The sequence below is a fragment of the Microcaecilia unicolor genome, chromosome 3 (assembly GCF_901765095.1).
Source record: "Microcaecilia unicolor chromosome 3, aMicUni1.1, whole genome shotgun sequence".
NCBI classification, from domain to species: Eukaryota; Metazoa; Chordata; class Amphibia; order Gymnophiona; family Siphonopidae; genus Microcaecilia; species Microcaecilia unicolor.
Window position 1 is genome coordinate 204305850 of NC_044033.1, and position 22291 is coordinate 204328140.

General features: G+C 47.2%; 1 protein-coding gene across 1 annotated transcript in view; it reads left to right on the top strand.

Annotated features, from left to right (window-relative positions):
- Positions 1 to 22291, top strand: part of NOTCH3 (notch receptor 3) — a 144013-nt gene that overhangs the window by 64580 nt on the left and 57142 nt on the right. The window contains exons 3-6 of the mRNA XM_030197189.1: positions 6778 to 6920; positions 12530 to 12865; positions 19368 to 19490; positions 21870 to 22103. Of these exons, the coding sequence (XP_030053049.1) occupies positions 6778 to 6920; positions 12530 to 12865; positions 19368 to 19490; positions 21870 to 22103 (836 nt within the window). The remainder of the gene's footprint in view (positions 1 to 6777; positions 6921 to 12529; positions 12866 to 19367; positions 19491 to 21869; positions 22104 to 22291) is intronic.

Consider the following 22291-nt stretch of genomic DNA (forward strand, 5'->3'; position numbering starts at 1 on the left):
ACCAGACTTAGCTATTGTTACTTCTTGTGTTCCTAGATTGCTACGGTAGTGCCACTAGAACCTGCAGCTCTGCCTCAAACAGTACTTTCCCCATCTTTTGGAGAGCGAGAATGGGTGCAACTCCTCTCTTAAATTCACCATGAGCAGATGCACTGTGGGATGGAAGGGTGAGGGAATTTAAGTTACCTCTTGTGTTCGGAAAGGAAGTGGCCTCCTAGTTAGAGCAAGGGGCCAGGGAAGCCAGTGTTTAAATCCTGCTTAACATGCATGATTCCTCATGTTGGTTATAGAATATTGCCAGTTATGCATAGAATTTAATTGTTAAATTAACTGCTAATTGGTTATAGTTTGAGTTACTTGGCACTAATTTGTAGTTATGTTCATACCTTCACTTAATTGGTATTCGATAACCTTAGCACATCTTATATAATAATTTGCACCTCCGTCTGGATGCCTGGGTTCGTAACACAGTTCCCATTGGTCCGCCCTGGGGATGACATCACAGGGCAGACCAATGGGAAGTGAGAGGGAAGGGAACCCAGCACCAGCCACCGGAGGTGAGTAAAGAACTGCCCCCTCCCCCGAGTTCCATGACCCCCTACCTCCCTCCCTCCACTCCCTCCCATCCGTTGGAGTTCCACAGGCCCACTCCCGTCCGACGGCCCCAATCCCGTCCGAGTTCCATGCCCCCCTTCTCCTCCAATTTCCAGCGCCTCCTTTCCCTCTCTCTCTGTGGCCTCCGAGTGCAAGCAGGACGTGTGCTGCTGCCCCTGCCCTTCGTAAGTGCCGGCTGTTCTTTAAAACATTTTACCTCCTGTTCCGCCGGCAACAGTGAAGTCCAGCACGCACGGACACCACTTCAGACTGCCTTCGCTTTCGCTTCTGTTTCAGCTGCGCCTCTGGTCCCGTCCTCATTTCCTGTTTGCGGAAGGGCGGGACCAGAGGCACAGCTGAAACAGAAGTGAGAGTGAAGGCAGTCTGAAGCGGCGTCCGTGCGTACTGGACTTCACTTTTTGCCGGCCGAGCAGGAGGTAAAAAGTTTTAAAGAACAGCCAGCACTTACGAAAGGCAGGGACAGCAGCACACGTCCTGCGTGCACTCAGAGGCCACAGAGAGAGAGGGAGGGAGCCGCGGGGTTGTGGAACTCAGACGACAGTGGGTGCATGGAACTTGGAGGGCACGGGATGAGAGAGGGGGGAGGCTGTCCTGGAACGACAGGGGGGGAAGGGGTCTTGGGACGAGAGAGGGGGAGGGGCGGGTCCTGGAGGGGGAGGGACGGTCCTGGAAGTCGAACAGGAGGTGGGGGCCTGTAACTCCAACGGGAGGTGGAGTCCTGCAACTGTAAGGGGAGGGGTGTCCTGCTACTGTAAGGGGAGGGAGGGGTCCTGCTACTCGAAGGGAAGGGGAGCCTGAAATGCGGAGGACAGGGAGGGAGGGAGGTAGGGGGCATGGAACTCCGAGGGGAAGGGAGCTTGAACTCGGAGGACAGAGAGGGATGGACGAACGGGGGTGTGGAACTCCAAAGACGGGGGTGCAGGGAACTCCCAGAGGGGGGGGTGAGGGGAAGGGAGCCCTTGCTAGCGCCCATTTCATTTCACACAGAAACGGGCCTCTTTTACTAGTAATTCTTATAGCACCCACCCGCCTGGGGGGCGGGGATATGGGAGGATTATGGGTGGGTGAGCGGCATGCCCAGCACTTACATGCTAAGGTTATAGAATACTATCAGTTTTGTGCCTAACTAGTAGCAGTTAGGCGCGAGTATTTATACCAGTTGAGCTAGCTTAAGTATTTGTGCCTAAAGTTAGGTGTGTAAATGTGGACTTAAGCTTGTATTCTATAATGTCAATTACTCATGTAATCGCCATTATAGGATTTTCACTTAGCGCAAACACTTTAGGTGACCTTTTGAGAATTACCCCGTCCCCTAAATTCTAAAAACCTGCACGTGCAAGTTACAAAATAGTGTTAGTTATGCAGGTAACTTAATCATTGGCTGCTAATTGTCATTAGTGAGCAATAATTGGTGTTAATTGTTGCTAATTTGCTTTTCATCAGTACCCCCTAACCCCCAAATTCTATACATGGCACCCAAAATTGGGCGCCGATCCAAGATCTGTGCCCAACTAAGTTGGCTAACGATCCAATTCGTGTCTACAATTGGGTGCTAATTGGCACTAATTTGAATTAGTGCATACATCTTGCTGCGCACTTTTCTATCCTCTCTTTAAAAAAAAGATTCCCCAAGAGCCAACAGGGTACTGGGGTTAGCGAATGTCACCCAAAAAAGGCCAAGGGAGTGGCAGGGGCATTTCTCAAAGTCATACACAGGGTTATGGAATAGCTCCATTTCTGCGCCAAAATGCCTGGAGTCCAGCGCCAACATTTACACCAGGTTTCAGTTGCTGCATATAATGGCACCAAACGTTTGGCGTGGAAATGGACTCTTGAGCATTTTTCTACAAACCCGGAACACCGTTTACAGAATAGCACTCTGTGCCGATTTTTTCCGGTACTGAAATCTCGGCGTCATTTTCAGAATGCTCTCCTGTGGCACGTACGTTAACCGTGACAGAATAATGTTGCCTCTTTTGCATAAGCGTGCCACTGTTCCACAAGTGACAGTCATGTGGGGCTTAAATACAGGCACCCAATTAAAGAATTCCCTTTAAAATATCCCTAAACAGCTAATTAAAAAAATAGTTTTTTAAATAAACGTTAGTAACGGATGAACGGTTGAGAGAATGCGGGTACAGAATAGTTCTTCGGGGTTACATGTCTAAAGCACAGTTGGCTCATGTGTTAGAGACGGTTAATGCTGCTTGTTCTAAGTGTGTGTGTGTGTGTGGGGGGGGGGGGTCATAGCTCCTTCTACCACGCGTTGTGGCAGTGTCCAATGGTGCGAGCATTTTGGCAGCGGGTCCTGGGGTTTCTGATCAGGCTTGGGAATAAAATTGAGGGCACGGAGGGACAGTTTTTGCTGGACCATCCAAGGGCTTTTGCCTCTTTGAGCACTCCTGCAACTATGCTATGCAGAAAGCTGAGTTTGGTAGCTCGAAAGTGTATAATGCAATATTGGACCTCTTCGGAAGCGCCCGCCTACTGGTATTGGCGTAATCAGGTGCACCTTTTAGCATCTTGGGAGGCTAGAGATTCCAAAATGTCGCCTAAACATAGAAAACAATTTCTCCAGATATGGATGCCTTATCTTCAGATTCTAAGCCCAAGGGGTCGGAGTTTACTTATTAATGCTTGTTGATTTTGGATGTGGTGTGGGTGGGGGTTCCACCTCCTCTCTGCCCCGTAGCAAGCTGCTTTTCCTAGTGTACAAAGGTAATCGCGTAGTCTGTGGGCTGCCAAAATGTTCTGGATTACTGGTACTGTTGTACTTCCTGGAATTAACAAGGATAGCAACAGGAAGGTTCCTGAGACTTTGGAAATTGAGTGGTACAGGGGTTGGGATGGAGGGGATGGGAAGGGGAGGGGTGGGGTGGGGGGGGGGAGGGGGGGAGGGGGGGGAAAGGGCGGTTTACAAGCTGTATGGTTCATGCATAGTATCTTATTGTTTGTAAGTTGGCAATATTGAGTATGTTGTGTGTTGTGTTGCTTAACTTTGAGTTATCAATAAAATTACTTTAAACTTAAAAAAAATAAAAAAAACACATATTCACAAGACAAACTCTTGCATTAGGAATTGTAATAGGACCAGTAAATCATATAAGTAAGAAAGAAAGAACAGTTTAAGAACTTATAAATATCCCAAGAAAAAATACCCCCCTCCCCTTTGTATAACCCCCAACGAAGGAAACACATTGAGGAAATAAAATCAGAACCGAAAGTAACATTCAGATGACTATCGAAACAAAGTGGAACTCATCCCTTTTTCCCTCCCAGAAGCTGTAGAACAAACTTTAAACAGGAATTTTGTGTTGAAGGAAATTTATTTAGCTGTTTGGATTCATAGAATATATATTTCACTCCATTAATCTTTACCAAATGCAAACAAGGAAATCGCAATACAAAAGTAGCACCTGAGGCGATCACTCTTGATCTTGGAGCCAGAAAAAAAAAACCATACGTCTCTGCTGAAAGGCTCTGGATACATCACGAAAAACCAGGATTTTGGAACCCAGACAGCTGACTGTTTTAAATTTAAAAAAAACAAAACAAAAGAAATTAAGGTGTCATTTCAATAGGTGGGTGTCTCCTTGTAATGTTCTTTGTTCCACCCTGCCCATCGCCTCTTCTTTTCCAGAGGAACAGAAGGGGCCAGTGCTAAACCCCACCTGCCCCACCACTCCAGTGAATTTTCAGCTCAGTAAGAAATGTCTTTAGCACGCCTTTTACGCAAGTCTTTCCCACGCGCTTACATGTTTTTTCCATGATCATGAAAAAGGCTATTTTCCATTTATTCAATATATGACCATGTGCTAATGTAGCACGTGGTCATTAAAAACATTACTCTAGGAACACTTTTTATTGTGTTTATGTATTTTGTATTGTAGGATTTTTATTTTAACAATTGTATATGTTAATTTGTTCCTCACCTTGAGTTGTGGTGAGTGCGGGTTATAAATGTTTTAAATAAATAAAATTACTGCCTAATATAGTTTAGTAAAATGACCCCTTAGGCTCCTAAGTAGGCTGAAAAAAAGGGCACAGATTAAAGATGCTAAATTTAGGTGTTCACTCAGGGGTCCACTTATGCTTGCTTCTTGCACACCAAAATGCACTACTGGAAGGCGCATTCAGGCGCCTGGCGGTAGTTCAGGCATCTGCACACGCTTTTCTGGTGCTAAAAAATACTTTCTATTTTTTATGGCCAGGGGCATGTTGGGGGTGGGTGGACAGAGAGTAGGTGTGCCCAGCACTAATCGCTGCATGACAATCAACGTATGTTTAGCGCAAGAGCCCTTTCTACCTGGGAAATTAGCACCTGGCCATTAATAGCAAAAATGGAAATGCAGCCATTTTGTAGCTGTGCTAAAAGTGGCCTCAGCGTGCAGGGAAGCCCAGACGCTACTTGTAGCGCATGGCCTCTTAGTTACTGCAGAGTGAAAGTGACTTACAAAGCTCAGGATGTGTTCCTGACTAGTAGTCTTTGTTTGATATGAAGTACTTGGTGGGTTTTTGCTACTCCAATTCTGCATCTCGAACCTTTGATTACTGGGTTTAAATCAGCATTGAGGTTCTGGCTGACTGCTGCTTAGTAATCTCCTTCCTTTTGTGTTCTACAACATTGATTACCCTTCCAGTTATATTTTTGTTGTTCTGTATATTCCCTTTCATTGTGGTGGTTTAGTCTTGCAGTTGTTGGTAGCTTATTTTGTTTGTCATTTTGTTTTGTCTTTTTTTGTTTGTATTTCTGTTGCTTTCTGCTGGTTTTGTTCGCCACCTTGATGCCTAATGAAGGGTCGTATACCAAACTGCAAATATTAGAGGGTCGATATTCAAAACGATTTAAACAGCCAGGAAAGGCTACTGTCTGTTTCAGTCACTTATATATGGCTGTCTGGGGATATTCAGCAGCACTTAACTGAATAGTGCCACTGTATCCCCTCTAACCACCTATACTGGTATATGTAATAAAAGTGAGCCAAGTATAGGACATTCAAGTCATTGTGACATCACTGATGAGGTTGGCTCTTAGGCATTGGTGGAATGAGGCATTATGACAACACAATATCAGAAGTGAGCCATGTAAAGGACAATCGAGCCATTGTGACATCACTGATATGAGGTTAGCTCAAGCATTGGTGGAATGAGGCATTATGACATCACAATATCAGCTCTGGTTACCAGAGGCTGAGACTCTTCACACTAAAGGGGGGACGTTGTCAACATACGCTACTGTAAGATGCGTTATTTTACCACAGGTCCCATTTTGTGCAATGACAACCACTTACTAATAACTAGTTAACTGTAAAATAACACCTCTTAGTGGTAGACCATGTCGATAACTTCCCCCCTTAGTGTATTAGTATATTTTTGTGTTTTTACATTTTTAATTTGCTTTTTTAAGTTTTTATGTCTCTGTGTCTTATGCAGTTGTGTCTGTTTTCTTTGTTACCAATGTAGAGTTGTAGATAGTGCGGGCTGTAAGACTAGGCAATTAAATAAATAAATAAACAAATCGGAAAATACCTGAGAATTGGGAAAAGTTTGTGAGATACAAAATACTAACCAAAATGTTCTTGCCTGTGTACAGCCCTAGGCTTGTGAACTCCATGTAGATTTCATTTCACTCTGGAGGCTGTTGTACCTCAGCACTGTTCCTCCTTAGTAAGGGGTCCTTTTACAAAGGCACACTAGCATTTTTAGCGTGCCTTTGTAAAAGGACCCCTAAGTTCTCAATCTTAGAAACAGAACTAAATATTCACAGTTCTGGTCTTCTTGGTTTCCACTTCGGGCAATCGGTTATACCACTTGCCCGCCGATGTAGCCGAAAGCAACAGTGCTGGGGATTTTTATTTTCTTATGAAGAAAAGGGGCTGTTTTCGGACAATTAGCTGGCACCTGGGTCTCAGAATAGATTTTCATGTTGCGCCTGAAGATGAATGCTGTTCGAGTCGGTTCAGCTGCTGATGAGCAGATATAACCAGTAGGTGAAGGGGCTTAAGATGCTTCTTGGGTTTGATGCAGATGAAAGCAAGTTGCCCGTTTATCCCTTAGACCCAGCTCTGAAAGCCTTTCTCTGAGCAATCGAAGACGTGTATGATGGCTCTTCTTCGCATGTCTGCCTTTTAATGCTGGATTGCTGCTCTTTCTGTCTTCCAGGTGTCGCCAGGGCTTAATTGGAGACCGATGCCAGTTCCAGGACCCTTGCCACCGCTTGCCCTGCTTCAATGGAGGGCTCTGCAAACACTCTCTTCAGAATGGCACAGTGCACTTTGACTGCACCTGCCCTAGGGGCTACCGAGGTAAGCTGGGAGGCTGCACCTGTGGGATTGGGCACCGTGTAATAATGTTAAAGGGCCCAAAATTCAAAGGAATTGTTCTCCAAAATTGGCCTCGTTGAAAACTTAGTAGGACTGAGTGCCTGAATGTATACTCAAAATTTCTCCAAACTCCTAAAAATGGGTGGTAACTGGGCGGATTGATGAGCAGATGATCAAAAGCCTGCGCTGTTCCAAACAGCATTCTAAAAATAGCGCTGAAACAGTGCGGGGCTTTACCGCCCCTATGATCAGAGATAATTGCATGCAATTTAAGCATGCAGTTCTCTCTGATCATGAGGTGGAAGTGCGGGTGTTTGACAGGTCTGGGCTGTTAAAAGCCCAAACACAGGGGCTGGAGGTCCCACCAGACCCCAACTACCCCCACTCCAAGCCAAGTGAAATGGGGGACCTCTCGTCCCTCTGACCTCCCCCCCCCCCCAAGTTCAATGGGGCTGGCCCATGATGAACTGGGCTGGGCGCTGCCATTTTCCAGGCGGTACCGATGGAAGAGGAGGGAGGCCACCTCCCTCCCTCCCTCCCTCCCTCTCTCCTCCAACGTAAGGTAGGGGGGTGGAGAAGGGCCACTAGACCACCAGGTGGTGGGGGCGGGGGGGTTGACCCGTGCTAAGAGCCCTGTTTTGTATGCATTTGCATGCTGGTTGCGTTCAGAGCCTGTGAGTGCGTTGTTTCATGCACTCGGAGGCTCTGATCATGGGTCGGTAGCAAATGCAGGCGCTAGTGCGGCGCTAACAGCCTGATCATCGGCCCATTAGAGTGGGGAAAAAAAGTTAGGAGCTAGCACTAGGCTCAAACACTAGGCAAATGTTTGGGGGTGGACAGTCTAGGTCCCGCAATAACGAGACAGATTTTATAGGCTGGAGTGAGCTTTGACGGCAACTCCAGTAGGTGGAACATAAGGACAGAGCCGAGCGGACTTCTATGGTCTGTGTCTCAGAAACGCCTAAGAAAGCCTCGTGATAAAGTATATAATATCACATTCATTGTCGATTTAAACGTGAATTGATAATGAGTGTGACGGTCTTTGTCTGCCGTCGCTTACTATGTAACTATAAATTTATAAAACAATTCACAACACAAGAAAGTGGAGGCTTTACTTGCACTCAACACCAATGTGTAACACAATGAAAATAAGAATGAGCCAAGTGTACTGCACAATGATCAGTTTGAGGTCTTTTTCCTTGTGTGTTGTAATATCACAAACACCTGTGTCTTTACGCATCTGGTTGACTCCACCCACACGGCTTTAGCGGTTACAGGGGATATTCAGCTATACTATCCGGGTAAGTGTCACTCAAATATTCCCTCGGGGCCTGGTCAGCAGAGTTAATTGATAAAAGCCTCTCTTAACCGATTAACTCAAGTTGAATATCGACCCCTCGGCTCCAGGCTCCTGAATGTCATGAAATGAATAGCAGCCCTAAATCTATACACCTAGGGCCCGATATCTGAAAATATTGAGGCCCTAAATGTAGGCTCCTAAATTTGTGCTCTATTTTCATCCAAATGTAGGAGCGTAACCTCTCGATAGTGAGCCCATGGTGGTCAGCGTTATTTTAAACGCTGGCTGCAGCAGGTAAGTAAACCTGGATTTTCAGCAGAATGGCACAGGGACAAAATTTGTTCCCGTCCCCGTGGGTTCTGTCTCCGCCCCCAGCCCATCCCCGCAGGTTCTGTCCCCGCCCCGTTCCCGCAGTCTCTGTCTCCGTCCTTGCCCCGTCCCCGTGGGCTCTGTCCTCATCTGCAGAAGCCTCGAACAATTGTGATTTTATATTTTAATCTTTTTATTAAAATATAAAAAAGAACAATATGCTGTGCAACTGTTGTGTATACATTACTAATAGAAAACAATAATAACTGAACAGCTATCATAACCCTCCTCACCACCACTATCTAACCTTCCATCCCCAACAACAGCTGATTTCTACTACCCCAAGGAATCCCAATCCACCCTGTTAAAATGTCCAGGGGTACAAAATACAACCCATTCTGTATTCCCTAGAGGGGAGAAATATGCCCCTTGAAGCACTGTTATGATTTTGTAATCTCTGGATGAATAAGAAGTAATCGACTATCTCAGGATTCAGTGTAGCTCTCCTGTCTTCCACAGTCCCTCCTGCAATAGAAGATGTCTTCTTAGAAGATGTGCTGGTAGCAGGATGTACAGGATCCCCCATGCAAATTTTGCTAGTTGAGGCCAGCATGTTTGCTTGGAACATCGTTGTCTGCCTCAATCAAACATAAATAACAGTCCAGTTCATCAACTGTCTTCAAAGTAGAGAATGACATGGGGACAAAGTTTGTCCCCATCCCCACCCTGTCCTCACAGGCTCTGTCCTCGTCCCCATCCCCACGGTCATAGGAGCCAACTCTGTGGGTGCTTCAGCACCCCCAATATTGAGAAAATTCCTTGTATGTGTCCAGGGAGGGGTTATTTCCATTGGGCTTAGCACCCCCAATAATTTTGAAAAGTTGGCTCCTATGCCCACGGTTACCATGGGTCCCCGTCCCTGTGTTATTCTCTAATCCAGAGTCAACGCTGAACTATCTGGTTAATGGTCTGAATATTATGTTTACCAAATAACCTCTGGCCCCACCCATGAACTGCCTTGGCAATATCCAGCTACTGCAAGGCAGTTTGAGAATATATCCAGCCATATATTCCTCTCACTGGCATTTTTTCGGGGGTGGTTCCCCTCCTACCCTGAAAAGTGCCTTTGAATATCAATCCTCAAGTTTTTAGCTGAAAATTCATCTTAATTTAATAGTAGCCAGGGGACAGGCTGATATCTTTGCTGGTTGCTAACCTCACAAGCTTCCCACAGCTGGTGGTTAAGAGGGAAAATTGATGGTGTCACTTCTAGGGGGTTTAAGTGGCGTCAGAACCATCTTCCCCAGTTCGAACTACTGGGAAGATAGCGCTAAGTCCTTGTGAGCCAGCCATTTTTGTTCACTTGTGTAAGGATGCAAGATGCCCAACCCAAGTCCAATTATCATTATAGAACTTGTCCTACAACTTCCCTGCTGAAGGATTCACTATGACGTTGACGTTCTGGCCAGGAGCCAGGTTGTCCTTGGCCTCTCTCAGCTTGAGCTTCGGCAGCTGAATTTTGAGCCCACATCCCCGCTGAGGATGGCCGTGGCCTGCCTGGAGAGACCAGATCAAAGTAGAGTGGAGGGAGGGGGAGGTTTGGTGGGGAGGTTTTTCAAAATTCATTTTCAGTTGTGGTACCGAAGCAGCTGTGTTATCTCTGGAAAGCCCCTGTTATTTTTATGGGGGAAAGGGAGACTGTGCGGAGTGGAAAGGAATGCTGATGCGTGGGCTGCTCCCGTGTCTTTTATCGGGGCTGTTGGGTCAGCTGCAGGTAACTGTGAACCGGAAAGCACTGGGCTGCCTGAAGGTGCCAGTGTTGTAGCTTTTTGCTTGTGGAGCCAGGGCCTGGTCGTGTTTACTTTTTGGCAGGGTGTTTGCCTTTTCTGTCGGTTATAAACCAGTACTAGGTCTTGTCTGGCCTTGGGGGAATCGCCGCCTGTTCCAGATGTAATTGTGTGCATAGTGTAAGAGGAGCTATTTCCTCAGGATTCAGTTATGTCAGCACTCTGTGTAACCATGTTCAGAGGCAGACTGACACCACTGCACTCTCCGCTCTGTGCCGGGGCAGTGCAAGAGTGTATCTGAAGCTGCAACTGCTCCTCCCTGTGCTGTGCCTATTCTGTGTCATGTGTGAATCTTGTGTTGTATTTGTTCTCTGGCGGGGCACTATGGGGGGAATTCTATATATGACGTCTTAAAAAATTGATGCCCCCCAAAATGCACTTAGCGCTATTCTATAAACCCAGCCTAAAGTTAGGCGCGGTTTATAGAATACACCTAGCGCCCATCCCTGTGATTAAAATTTAGGTGCGTCCATTTACACCAACTAAAACCTGGTATAAATGTGTGGCTCGGGCGTATTCTATAACACTGCGCATATGTTTTAGAACTGTCCATGCCCCTCCCATGGCCACGCCCCCTTGTGAGGTGCATTTGGTAGAATTTACACGCACCATGGTACAGAATACGCTTAGAAAGTTGAGCTCATAAATTCTAATTAGTGCCGATAATTGCATGTCAGTGGCCAATAATTGGTGCCGATTGGCTTGTTAATTAAGTTATGTGCGGCCAAAATTGCACATGCAACTTTAGTCACTGGATGTAGAATCCGGGGGTATGTGTGTGTATGTATTTGTGTGAAACTTGCACTGACTGTGCTGTACCTGTTCTGTGGTGGGGAGGTTTGAGAGAGTGTGTGTGCATGCATGCATGTGTGTGTGCATGCATGTGCGTGTGTGTGTTTGTGCATGCATTTGTGTACATTGTGTGTGTGTGTGTGTGTGTGTGTGTGTGTGTGAAACTTGCACTGCTCCTGCCTGTGCTGTACCTGTTCTGTACAGGAGTGGTGTGAGAAAGTGTGTGTGTGCATGCATGTGCGTGTGTGTGTGTGTTTTTGTGCATGAATTTGTGTACATTGTGTGTGTTTGTGCATGCATTTGTGTACATTGAGTATGTGTGTGAAACTTGCACTGCTCCTGCCTGTGCTGTACCTGTTCTGTACAGGGGTGGCGTGAGAAAGTGTGTGTGTGTTCATGCATGCATTTGTGTACATCATGTGTGTGTTTGTGCATGCATTGGTGTGTGTGTGTGCACGCGTGCATTTGTGCGCATGCATGCATTTGTGTATGCGCGTGTATTTGTGTGCATGCGTGCATTTGTGTGTGTGTGTGTGTGCATGCATTTGTGTACATTGTGTGTGTGTGAAATTTGCACTGCTCCTGCCTGTGCTGTACCTGTTCTGTACAGGGGTGGTGTGAGAAACTGTGTGTGTGTGTGTGTTCGTTCATGCATTTGTGTACATCTTGTGTGTGTGTTTGTGCATGCATTGGTGTGTGTGTGTGTGCATGCATGTATTTGTGTGTGCATTTGTGTGTGTGCATGCATGTATTTGTGTGTGTGTGTGCATTTGTGTGTGTGCATGCGTGCATTTGTGTGTGTGTGTGTGCATTTGTGTGTGTTTGTGCATACATTTGTGTACATTGTGTGTGTGTGTGAAATTTGCAGTGCTCCTGTCTGTGCTGTACCTGTTTTGTACAAGGGTGGTGTGAGAAAGTGTGTGTATGTTCTCGTGCATGCATTTGTGTACATTGTGTGTGTGCTTGTGCATTCATTTGTGCACAGTGTGTGTTTGTGCATGCATTTGTGTACATTGTGTGTGTGCTTGTGCATTCATTTGTGCACAGTGTGTGTTTGTGCATGCATTTGTGTATGTTGTGTGTGTGTGTGTTCATGCATGCATTTGTGTACATTGTGTGTGTGTGTGAAACTTGCACTGCGCCTGCCTGTGTTGTACCTGTTCTGTGGTGTGGTAGTGAAAGAGAGTGTATGTGTGTAAGCGTGTGTTTGTGTGCGTGTGAAATTTGCACTGCTCTTGCCTGTGCTGCACATCGATAGAAAGCAGACAGCAGTCGTGCTTTACCGCCTGTCACACACTCTATTCTTCTCGTGTTATAACTTTTTTTTTTCCTCTACTTCTCAGGTCAGGACTGCTCCTTGATCGATGCCTGTGCCAGCAACCCTTGTGCCAATGGTGCCCGCTGTGCCAACTGGAATGCCCGCTACAACTGCACCTGTCCACCAGGCTACCAGGGCCGGAACTGCCGGAATGACTTGGACGAGTGCCGGACGCCTGGCATCTGCCAGAACGGCGGCACCTGCCTCAACACTCCCGGCTCCTTCAAGTGCCAGTGCGAGAGCGGGTACACAGGCTCCCTTTGTGAGAATCTGTACGTGCCCTGCGCCCCCTCCCAGTGCCTGAATGGGGGAACCTGCCGCCAGACTGGGGACCTGACGTATGAGTGCGCCTGTCTGCCAGGTACAATCTGCAGCACATCTGCATCCTTCCACAGAGGGAAGTGGGAGCAGACCCTGAACTTCACTTTCTAATTGTCTAAAAAAAGTATTGCATTTTTTGCACTGTAAAATCAGAAATGGGGTTAATGCTTGTTCTCTGTCACTCTTCTGCAAAAAAAAATAATTTTCCACTTTTATTACCATATATTTTTAGTCTCCCATTCCCTAAGAATTATTTATTTAATTTGTTTTCTCTCTAGTGCCCCCTCCTTCGACTCACCTGCCCCATCTCTCCCTTTGGTGCTTGCTTTATTCATGCAGTGCCCTTGTGGTAGCAGGTGGTATTGCAGTATTGCAAGAATGAGGTCTATTGGCACAGTTGTGTGGGTTGGTGTCCTGGTACTGGAATGTCAGGAGGTGCTGCAGGGCAGGATTGAGTTGCACTGGTAAATCTGTGTCTGTGGTGTCCAACTGGAATAGCAGGTGGTGCCACAGGGTAGGAGTGCGGTGTGGTGAGAGCTGTGTCAGCGCCAGTGCTGCAGAGTGGGAGTAAGGTACATTCGCAGAACTCTTGGAGAAAGGTCTCTATACTGGAATAGCCTGCGGTGTTGCAGGACAGGAATGAGATAAATTGGTCTAAGATACTATGTGTGTGTGTCATTTTGGGGGGGGGGGGGGGAGGAGCAGTCAGTTCTGGAATAGCTGGCACTGCTGTAGGGCAGGAGTCGAAGATTGGCAGAACAGTTCCAGGGGGGGGGGGGGGGGGGGGGTCTTGGTACTGGAATAGCCAGGCCTGGCAGGCAAGGCAGAAGTCAGGTGCTTTGGCAGATTTGTTCCTGTGGATCTCGGTGTTCGATAGTCTGCGGTGTTGTAGGACAAGGAGGTGTATTAGTGAAACTGTGTATGAGGGGTTTCTTGTTACTGGAATAGCTGGCAGTGCCAGAGGGTAGGGGTGAGGTACATTGTGTGTGTGGGGGTCTGGGTTCCAGAATGCTGCAGTGCAGGTGGGAGGGGCGTCGTCTGAGCTCTGTGTGTGGTCCCCAAGTACCATAACATCAGGGTAGGTAAGCTGGTAAATGTCTGGGAGAAACACCAGACTGAGCAAGGGGCAGCGAGTGTTGGAATTCTTTGTTTTGTGCATAAGGCTTCTCCATTGAAACACATCCATCTCCCTTTCCCAAGAGGGGCAAAGGTCAGAAAGTCATTCCAGGGCAGAGCAAGAATGGAGTGTTGCCGTGGTGATTAGGGTCATCCGTCCAGCCTCTCTGGGCCTGGCCTAGCCTGGCTTTATCGGATACCCTCTCTGTTCCCCTCCCAACCCACCCCTTGCTCCGTCCCCCCCCCCCCCGCAGCACGCAGTGCTACAGTCCCATAAACATCTCCTGGAGCTGCAGGTCCCTCTGTCATGGCGTCTTAGGAATGCATTGTAGGAATGCAGGCCTGGGCTTACATTTTACCATGTAGGCTCCAGCCCTGCCTGTCTGTCCTGTGGTGGGCATCTTCTCATATAGTTAGGAAGGGGTTGTAGCGAGAACACTGGGGTTGTCTAGGGTTACCATATTGCTCCAGAAAAATGAGGACAGATTGAGCCAGTCTGGGTTTTACTTCCATTTCTTTCAGTGGAAGCAAAACCCGGACTGGATCAGTGTGTCCTCCTTTTTCTGGAGCCATATGGTAACCTTAGGGTTGTCACTCCTGGGTTGACCGAATGATGTGATCCAGGCCTGGTTTTGCCCCAGTGCATGGAAGGAGCTGTAGTTCTGACACAAACAGGGGAAATGAGAATTGGAGCTCAAGCCTTGGGGGGGGGGGGGGGGGGAGTAAGAGATTCCAAACAAGATCCAGGTCCTGTTTATGTTCCCCTAAATCCCGTCTCCTGCTTTTTCTTTTATTCCTCTGTACTTAGCCGGGATCTGGCACCACGAGTCTTCATTCACCATTACCCGGGGCCCACGCACCAAGGTTCCTTCCTGCCGTCGCGGACCCGAATCCAGCCACTCGGGCAATAATCGTATCTCCTTTTCCCCTTTCCTAAGGCCCAGGGCCTGTGAACGCTTCCTAAACTCGGGCGCAGAGTTCCTGATTCAGGATCGAATCGGAAACCTTCTGTGTGGCAGTAAACATCACATATTATCTAACTCCCCCCCACCTCCCCAGCCTGGCCCACCTCTGCTTTTTTCTAAAGTCTCCCAACTCCTAAAAGTGCAGGGATGGTGAAGAGGGAAAGCCAAATCTAGGAACACGTGTGGCTTTTTGTAGAGAATCCCAAATTGTGATGGATATCCTGTGGGGGAGCTGTTGTGATCCTGATATTGGCGCAGTAAAACTCCTCTCCTTTATCTGCCCGGTCTTTCCTCATCCCGTTTCTGCCCCTTACTCTGGACGCCATGCCAGCTGCGACAGGAAACTCATAGGATGTTCAGCAAAGCCAGAGGCCAGGACCGCAGCCTGAAAGGACTTCCTGCAACCCTCCCCAGAGAAAACACTTTGGAGCCAGGAAGGAAACAATTCAAATAATTAGATTATCGCACGTGCTGGGACCCTGCAGTGAGAGCAGAAATTCTCCTGCAGTTAATGACCCCGGCACTGTGCCTTCTTCCCTCATTTGCACTGATGCACTGTGCAAAGACCTCAACCTTAACTTGAATCTGCGTATTTCCCCGACTAGTAGATATGCAGAGGATTTTCGCCTCCAGTGGTGCCCATCTGGGACATTTCCTCAGCATTTATAAGTACATACAAGTACATAAGTATTGCCACACTGGGACAGAATAAAAGGTCCATCAGGCCCAGTATCCTGTTTCCAACAGTGGCCAATCCAGGTCACAAATACCTGGCAAGATCCCAAAAAAGTTCAATACATTTTTTGCTGCTTATCCCAGAAATAAGCAGTGGGTTTTCCCCAAGTCAATTTAATAATGGTCTATGGACTTTTCCTTTAGGAAGCCATCCAGACCTTTTTTTAAACACCGCTAAGCTAACCACCTTTACCACATTCTTTGGCAACAAATCTGGGATAAAGTCTTAGGATGACAGGTTACTGTAGCGCAGTACTGCTGTGCGGACCATTTTGCATTTCTGGCTGCAGCCCTGCAGCTTGTGATGGGCAAAGACGTCTGACCTCACCTGTAGGTTGCACTTTAGTTCTGGAGTGAGCTATACTGGTAGAAGTGTGTCTGTTGTTTTGGTGCTGGAATAGCAGAACACAGGGCAGGAATGAGGTGAGTTGACAGAGCTGTGTCAGCAGGCAGTGCTGCAGGGTGGGAGTTGGGTGTATTGGCAGAACTGTTGGGGGGAAGCACGAAAACTTCAGAAGGGGCTTTTTAGTTTGAGGTTCATGGAAGGAGCTGTGCTTCAATCCCATTCTTTCTCACCATATCCTTGGTATCTCACTATACCACCGCTATTCCTCCCAAATTATAACTCATTGGCTAACTATAGGACATTTCCTGCTGCTGAGAACATCTGTGTCTCAGATGCAACTCAGGCTCTGGAAAATTTGCTTTTTTATTTTTTTTTTCATCTTTCTGTTCTGGGTTACGGGAGGAATTGTTCTAACTTTCTTGTCTGTGTCTCGCTCGATCTCTCGCCTGCCACATTCTCCTCCTCTCTCCCTCCAAGGGCTGTGACTCACACTGGTTTAACTTGCTCATCCAAGCCTTTTGCAAGCACTGGGGCCAGTTCTCAGGCTGGTACCACCGAAGCCGATGGCAGTGGGTATGTCATAAGACAACTTAGACTGCTCATGCTTTTTTTTTTTTCTTAATATTTAAATATTTTTTTATTGAAGACAACCACAAGAAAGTCTGACAATCACGATCATATATAATACAACGGAAGGCATAAGCTTCTATAGACCACTCAAAGAACAGTCACACAAGGTGGTTCAATCTTAAAATAAACAGCCACCCCCCCCCCCCCCCCATCACACCAAAAATAAAAAATTAGCCTCCATAACTCAAGGTCAGGATCAGACATGTGGTTCCTTCATGGTGATCTTGATCCCGTCACCTGTCCAATGAGCCAATCCAAATCTCCATTGTACCCCCTCCCCTTTTTACTATATCCCAAGTCACAAATTTAAAGGCTAGCTACACGCTTTCTGTGGTAATCTGTCCCATATTGGCGACCACGTTTGCTGAAATTGACTCCTGGCTCTTGGATGTCTTTTTTTTGCATCCAAGCGTTCCATCTTCATCAAAAGATAAATATTTAATTTCTCCATGCGGTCACTGAAGGAGCACACGATTGTCTCCAACACACCAGAATACATTTCCGCAGGGCGGTTTTTGAGGGGGTATTTGTGTGTGTGTGTGTGGGGGGGGGGGGGGTACTGAGTACCGGCACCTTTTCCATTGTCTGTTATAACTGACTCATGGTCCCCAAGTTTTAATGAAAGAGCTCAGGATCTACACATCAATTCTTCCTTGTCATAGTTTCTGTGACTGGTTGTAGAGGGCCTGGCTATTGTGGGGTGGGCCCCTCAGTGATCACTCCACCCCTGAAGGGTGGCCTGGCATTTGAGTACCAGAACCTTTTTCACTAGAAAAAACTCACTGCAGGCTTTATGAAGCGAGGAATTTTCTCAATCCAAAGGAAATGAATTTAGAGAATAGCACGATATTTACCTGCAAAGGTATCCTCTTCTCCCAAATCATACAGAAACAGTCCGATATCCTCTTCCAAAATAGTTGAATCTGCTCACAATTGTAAGCCACATTGAGCCTGCAAATAGGTGGGAAAATGTGGGATACAAATGCAACAAGTAAATAAATAAAATACTAAGGATGCTGGGGAAATCTGGCATTTAGGGCATGTTGCACTCTGTTATTCGGGCTAGACATACCTGGTGCAGAGAAATGTATAGCAGTGAGTGTTGGAATTCTTTGTTTTATGCATAGGCTTCTGGCAGGATAGGTCATTGAAACACATCCATCTCCCTTTCCCAATAGGGGCAAAGATCAGAAAGCTTTTTGACATTCTTCATCAAGCAGCTGCTCATTCTTAAAAGTGTTCACTTACCCTACCCCTTATCTGTCCCCAGAAATCCTGTCCCACTGAGGAAGAGGCCAGTCAAGGGGTGTATACTGAAACCAGTTAAAGGGAGATTCAGAATCAAATCTAGCCTAAGGGGTAACGGAGTTTTAAGAGACCCTGTTAGAAAACCTCTAAATTTGGTTCTGTTGGGCAGGGGCATAGCCAGACAACAGATTTTGGGTGGGTCTAGGCAAGAAGTGGGTGGGCACCAAGTGTCCTCCCCCCCCCCCCCTCCCCACCACAAAAAAAAATATATATCCCAGCTGGTGGGAAAATGCTTCTTTCCACCTTGGCAGTCTGCAGCAGGTATGCTCTGAAAACTGAGCATGCACAGGTGCCGGAATCGTGGAAGGTAGCGTTTTCGTTACCATCAGGGGGAAGTCTTCAGCTGGTGGAGCCTGGGATCCCCACCAGATTCTGCTAAATGTGTGCTACTGTTGGTTGGGCCTGAGACCTAAGTGGGTGGGCCCTGGCCCACCTGTGGCTATGCCACTGCTGTTGGGTAGTACTGGCTGCTGACCTCACTGTGCATTGGATCTTGGTGCAGTGGGTTAATGATGTTTTTATTAAGACTTTTTGAAGCACTGTGAGGGAACTAAAGGACCAGGGCAAGATCCTGGAGGGGAAGACCTGGCTGGTTAATCTTTGAGGCACCAGTACAAGTTCTGATGAAACTCTGCTCTTCAGTTCTCTGTGCTATAGTCACACTTTACATATATCAGTTTGATCCCTGCATGGGGCTCTGATGGAGAGCCACTCTTCACTGTCTGTACTGTATTCATGCCACTCTTCAACTGTCTGTGCTGTATTCATGCTTTATGTATATCATATATGACACATGGGGCTCTGATGGAGAGCTGCTCCTCAGCTGTCTGTGCTGTATTCATGCATTATGTATATCACATATAATGGCTGCATGGAGCTCTGATGCAGAGCTGCTCCTCAGCTGTCTGTGCTGTATTCATGCTTTCTGTTTATCACTGTAATGTCTGCATGGAGCTCTAATGATGAATTGGAGCTTCCTGTCTCTGGTTTACTGGGACTAGTTTTAGTGGAACTGAATGACTAGAAAGAGGCATGGAAAATGAAATTGTTATCGACAGAGAGAGGGGAAAGGGACTGAGGTTAGTGATCTGGTCTTGCAGGAATGTATGGGTTGACTTTTGTTACTACAAGGACTTCTCAGACTCCTGATGGAGCTGCAAAGAAATTGATGAACTTTTATAACAAATCTGCAAGATTATTTCTGCAGACTCTGCTACCTTCTCACCTGCTTTCAGCTCAGACATATCCACAGGGCGTTCTTGGCAGGTAGCTGTGTAGAATGCAGACTCTGGCATCGGATCCCCGGTGCCGAGCTGGACAGTGCACCAGCCTCATGTCAGCTAGAGTGGCCGAGACGCATTCGTGCCAGGGACTTAATGCTTGCAAGATCCTGCGTCCACCTGCAATGGTGGCTTGATTCTTCTCCTTTTCTCCTTGTCTAGGTTTTGAGGGACAGAACTGTGAAATCAACATAGATGACTGCCCAGGAAACAAGTGTTTGAACGGAGGCACCTGTGTGGATGGTGTCAACACCTACAACTGCCAGTGTCCCCCGGAATGGACAGGTACAAAGGGACAGCCAGACAAACAAATAGATAATGTGAAGTCTCTATCTATACCACAGCTTCCCAGACCCAAACACCTTCTGAGGATCCCAGGACCAGCCAGGTTTTCAAGATACCCGCAATGAATAATGCACAAGATCAGTTTAATAATGCACTGGTTCAGGGGTTCTCAGTTCAGTCCTCAGGACACACCCAGCTATTCAGGTTTTCAGAGTATCCACAGCGAATATACATGAGATAGATTTGCATGCACTGCCTCCACCATATGCAAATCTATCTCATGCAGTGCCTCTGCCATATGCAAATCTATCTCATGCATACTCATTATGGATATTCTGAAAACCCAACTGGCTGGGTGTGTCCCCAGCAGTGGATTGAGAACCCCTACACTAGGTCATGGTCTACTGTGTATTCTTTGTGGTGTGGTGGGTTGTGGAAACGGACTTCAGACGACGCCGGCACCTATTTTCCATGCGGTCTGTTGCGTCTACGCAGCGTGCTCAGATCTGTAGTTTTTCTATGTTGGGATGCTCAGAGTGATGGTGGTGGTGTGGGGATAGGAGAGGGATGTGAAAAGGTGGGCCACGGTGCAGGATCTGTTGGGTGGCTCCCGCGACATGGAGGTTACTTCTGTTCTTCCCTCGGCAGGAAGGAAACGCAAAGCACGCAGCTATTCCCGAGTGGGCCATGCTTGTTTGTATTGGCAGCAGTGGGTGTTTTGCTGCCCGCCACTGGCGTTACTCCTGGATACTCGATGCCAGGCCCTGTCCAGGCTTTGACATTGAATAGCCTGAGTTTTTTGAGTTGCCTAACCCGTATATTCAGCCCCTCACCGCATTAGCCAAACCGCTTAAAGATAGGATTTATGTGGCTCGATTTAAGCAGTTTATTTATGTGTTGAGGGGATGACTGACTGCACTTAACCCAGCTCCATCCCTGGAAAACCCACGAGTTAGCTGTGTTTGAATTCGACATGAAACGGTCATTTTCAGCGGAGATGACCAGTTAATTGCCAGTGAAAATGACCGGATAGCTGTGACTAAGCGATTTAATCGGTCGGTGGCTATTTCCAGCCGGTTAAATTGTTTTGAATATCAGCCAGTTAAATCGTTTTGAATATCAGCCAGTTAGTGCTTTATGCTGTGTGGCCAGTTGCTGTCCAGTAATAAGTTAACGTTGACTGGAATATCTTCTTTAATTTAAAGCATGAGGTGGCCACAAGCACTACCAGGGCCCAGGCAGTTGTTAGCCAGATTCATTTGCTGGCCTCTAGGCTTCCTGGACCAGAAAGGAGTCCTGGCATTTGGAACTGAAGAGCTGCCAGGTTACCCATTTCTAGGAGGAAGACTTTATAGCAGTCCTGGTTTTGAACTTAACTTCCCAAAGCAGCATGGGAGAGGAAATCCCAGAATGCATCGGATTGGCTTGTCAGAAATCCAGGGCTGGCATCAAAACTCCCACTTGGAAATGGGTAACTTGGTAGCTGTAGAGCTGGGGTATGAAAGGGGCCAGTAGTAGTTTTAGCTGATAGATGCCCCCCCCCCCCCCCCCCACCACCAATTTTCCACACTGAGCTTGTAACTGCTTTGTGATTTTGGTGTCTGTTAAAAAGGAAAAGTTTTTCTTGCCAATTCCACAAGTAATTACTGGACAGCAGCTGAGTTGTTCAGGGAGAAAACACCTTCACAATGGAGCATTTCAGCACCGAGTTCGCTTAGAAAGAGGAAGGGACTAAACGCACTGGCAGCCGCTGTTTTCTCTGTTTTTCCAAAGCATTTTTTCTTTCCTCCATCGGATTTTGTGTTCTTTTCATGGTTTTTATGCCGGACAAAACCCTACACTATTTCAGACTGGAGAGCCACAAATGAGCCGCATTGTCACGTGGGGTTTCTTTGGGTGTAAAAAAAAAAAAGTATTTTAAATCCTCCCTCTGGTCTCCTTTGTCTTTCTCTTTCTCTGACTTTTAATTTCTTCTATGTAAACCACATAGATGTCTGTTTTTGACCCATTGCGGTATGTTGAGCACAATCGATAAATAATGGTGGAAGATGGGATTTTTGTTGCTTGTTTTTTTGGCAAACCTTAAATTTGGCATGGATGCAGAAGCGATCGAGCACAGAGAAAATTCAAACAAGGGGTGGGGGGGGGGGGAGGAAGTGTGCCCTTCAAGGGAGGAGAGAGAATGGGTGATCCTCCCCCCCCCCCTTCCATATACACACACACACCCTGTTTCACAGGGGCCATGATTTGATTTCTGACTACATGATTTCACAACATTGAGTGTTTTAATGGTGATAATGGGTCTGGGGGCTCTTTCTAGTTCCTCATCCCTTCACTTCTTGAAGAATCTTAATGTCTCCAACCTTCCTGCCTCCTCAGGTCAGTTCTGCAGTACGGACGTTGATGAGTGCCAGCTGCAGCCAAACGCCTGCCACAATGGCGGCACCTGCTTTAACGTCATCGGCGGGCACACCTGCATATGTGTGAATGGATGGACGGGCGAGAGCTGCAGTGAGAACATTGACGACTGTGCCACCGCCGTCTGCTTCAATGGTGCCACCTGCCATGACCGTGTGGCCTCCTTTTACTGCGAATGCCCCATGGGAAAGACTGGTGAGAAGCCCTTGAGGGGGATCCTGGCAGCTCCCGGTGTAACGTCACTCTTGATCGCCTTGTCGCCTGTCCCTTCCTTTCTGGATGTAAAGAAGCTGTGACACTGTCCTCCTCTGTAACCAGGGGCATAGCCAGACCTCACGGTGGGAGGGGGCCAGAGCCCGAGGTTGGGGGCACATTTTGAGTGC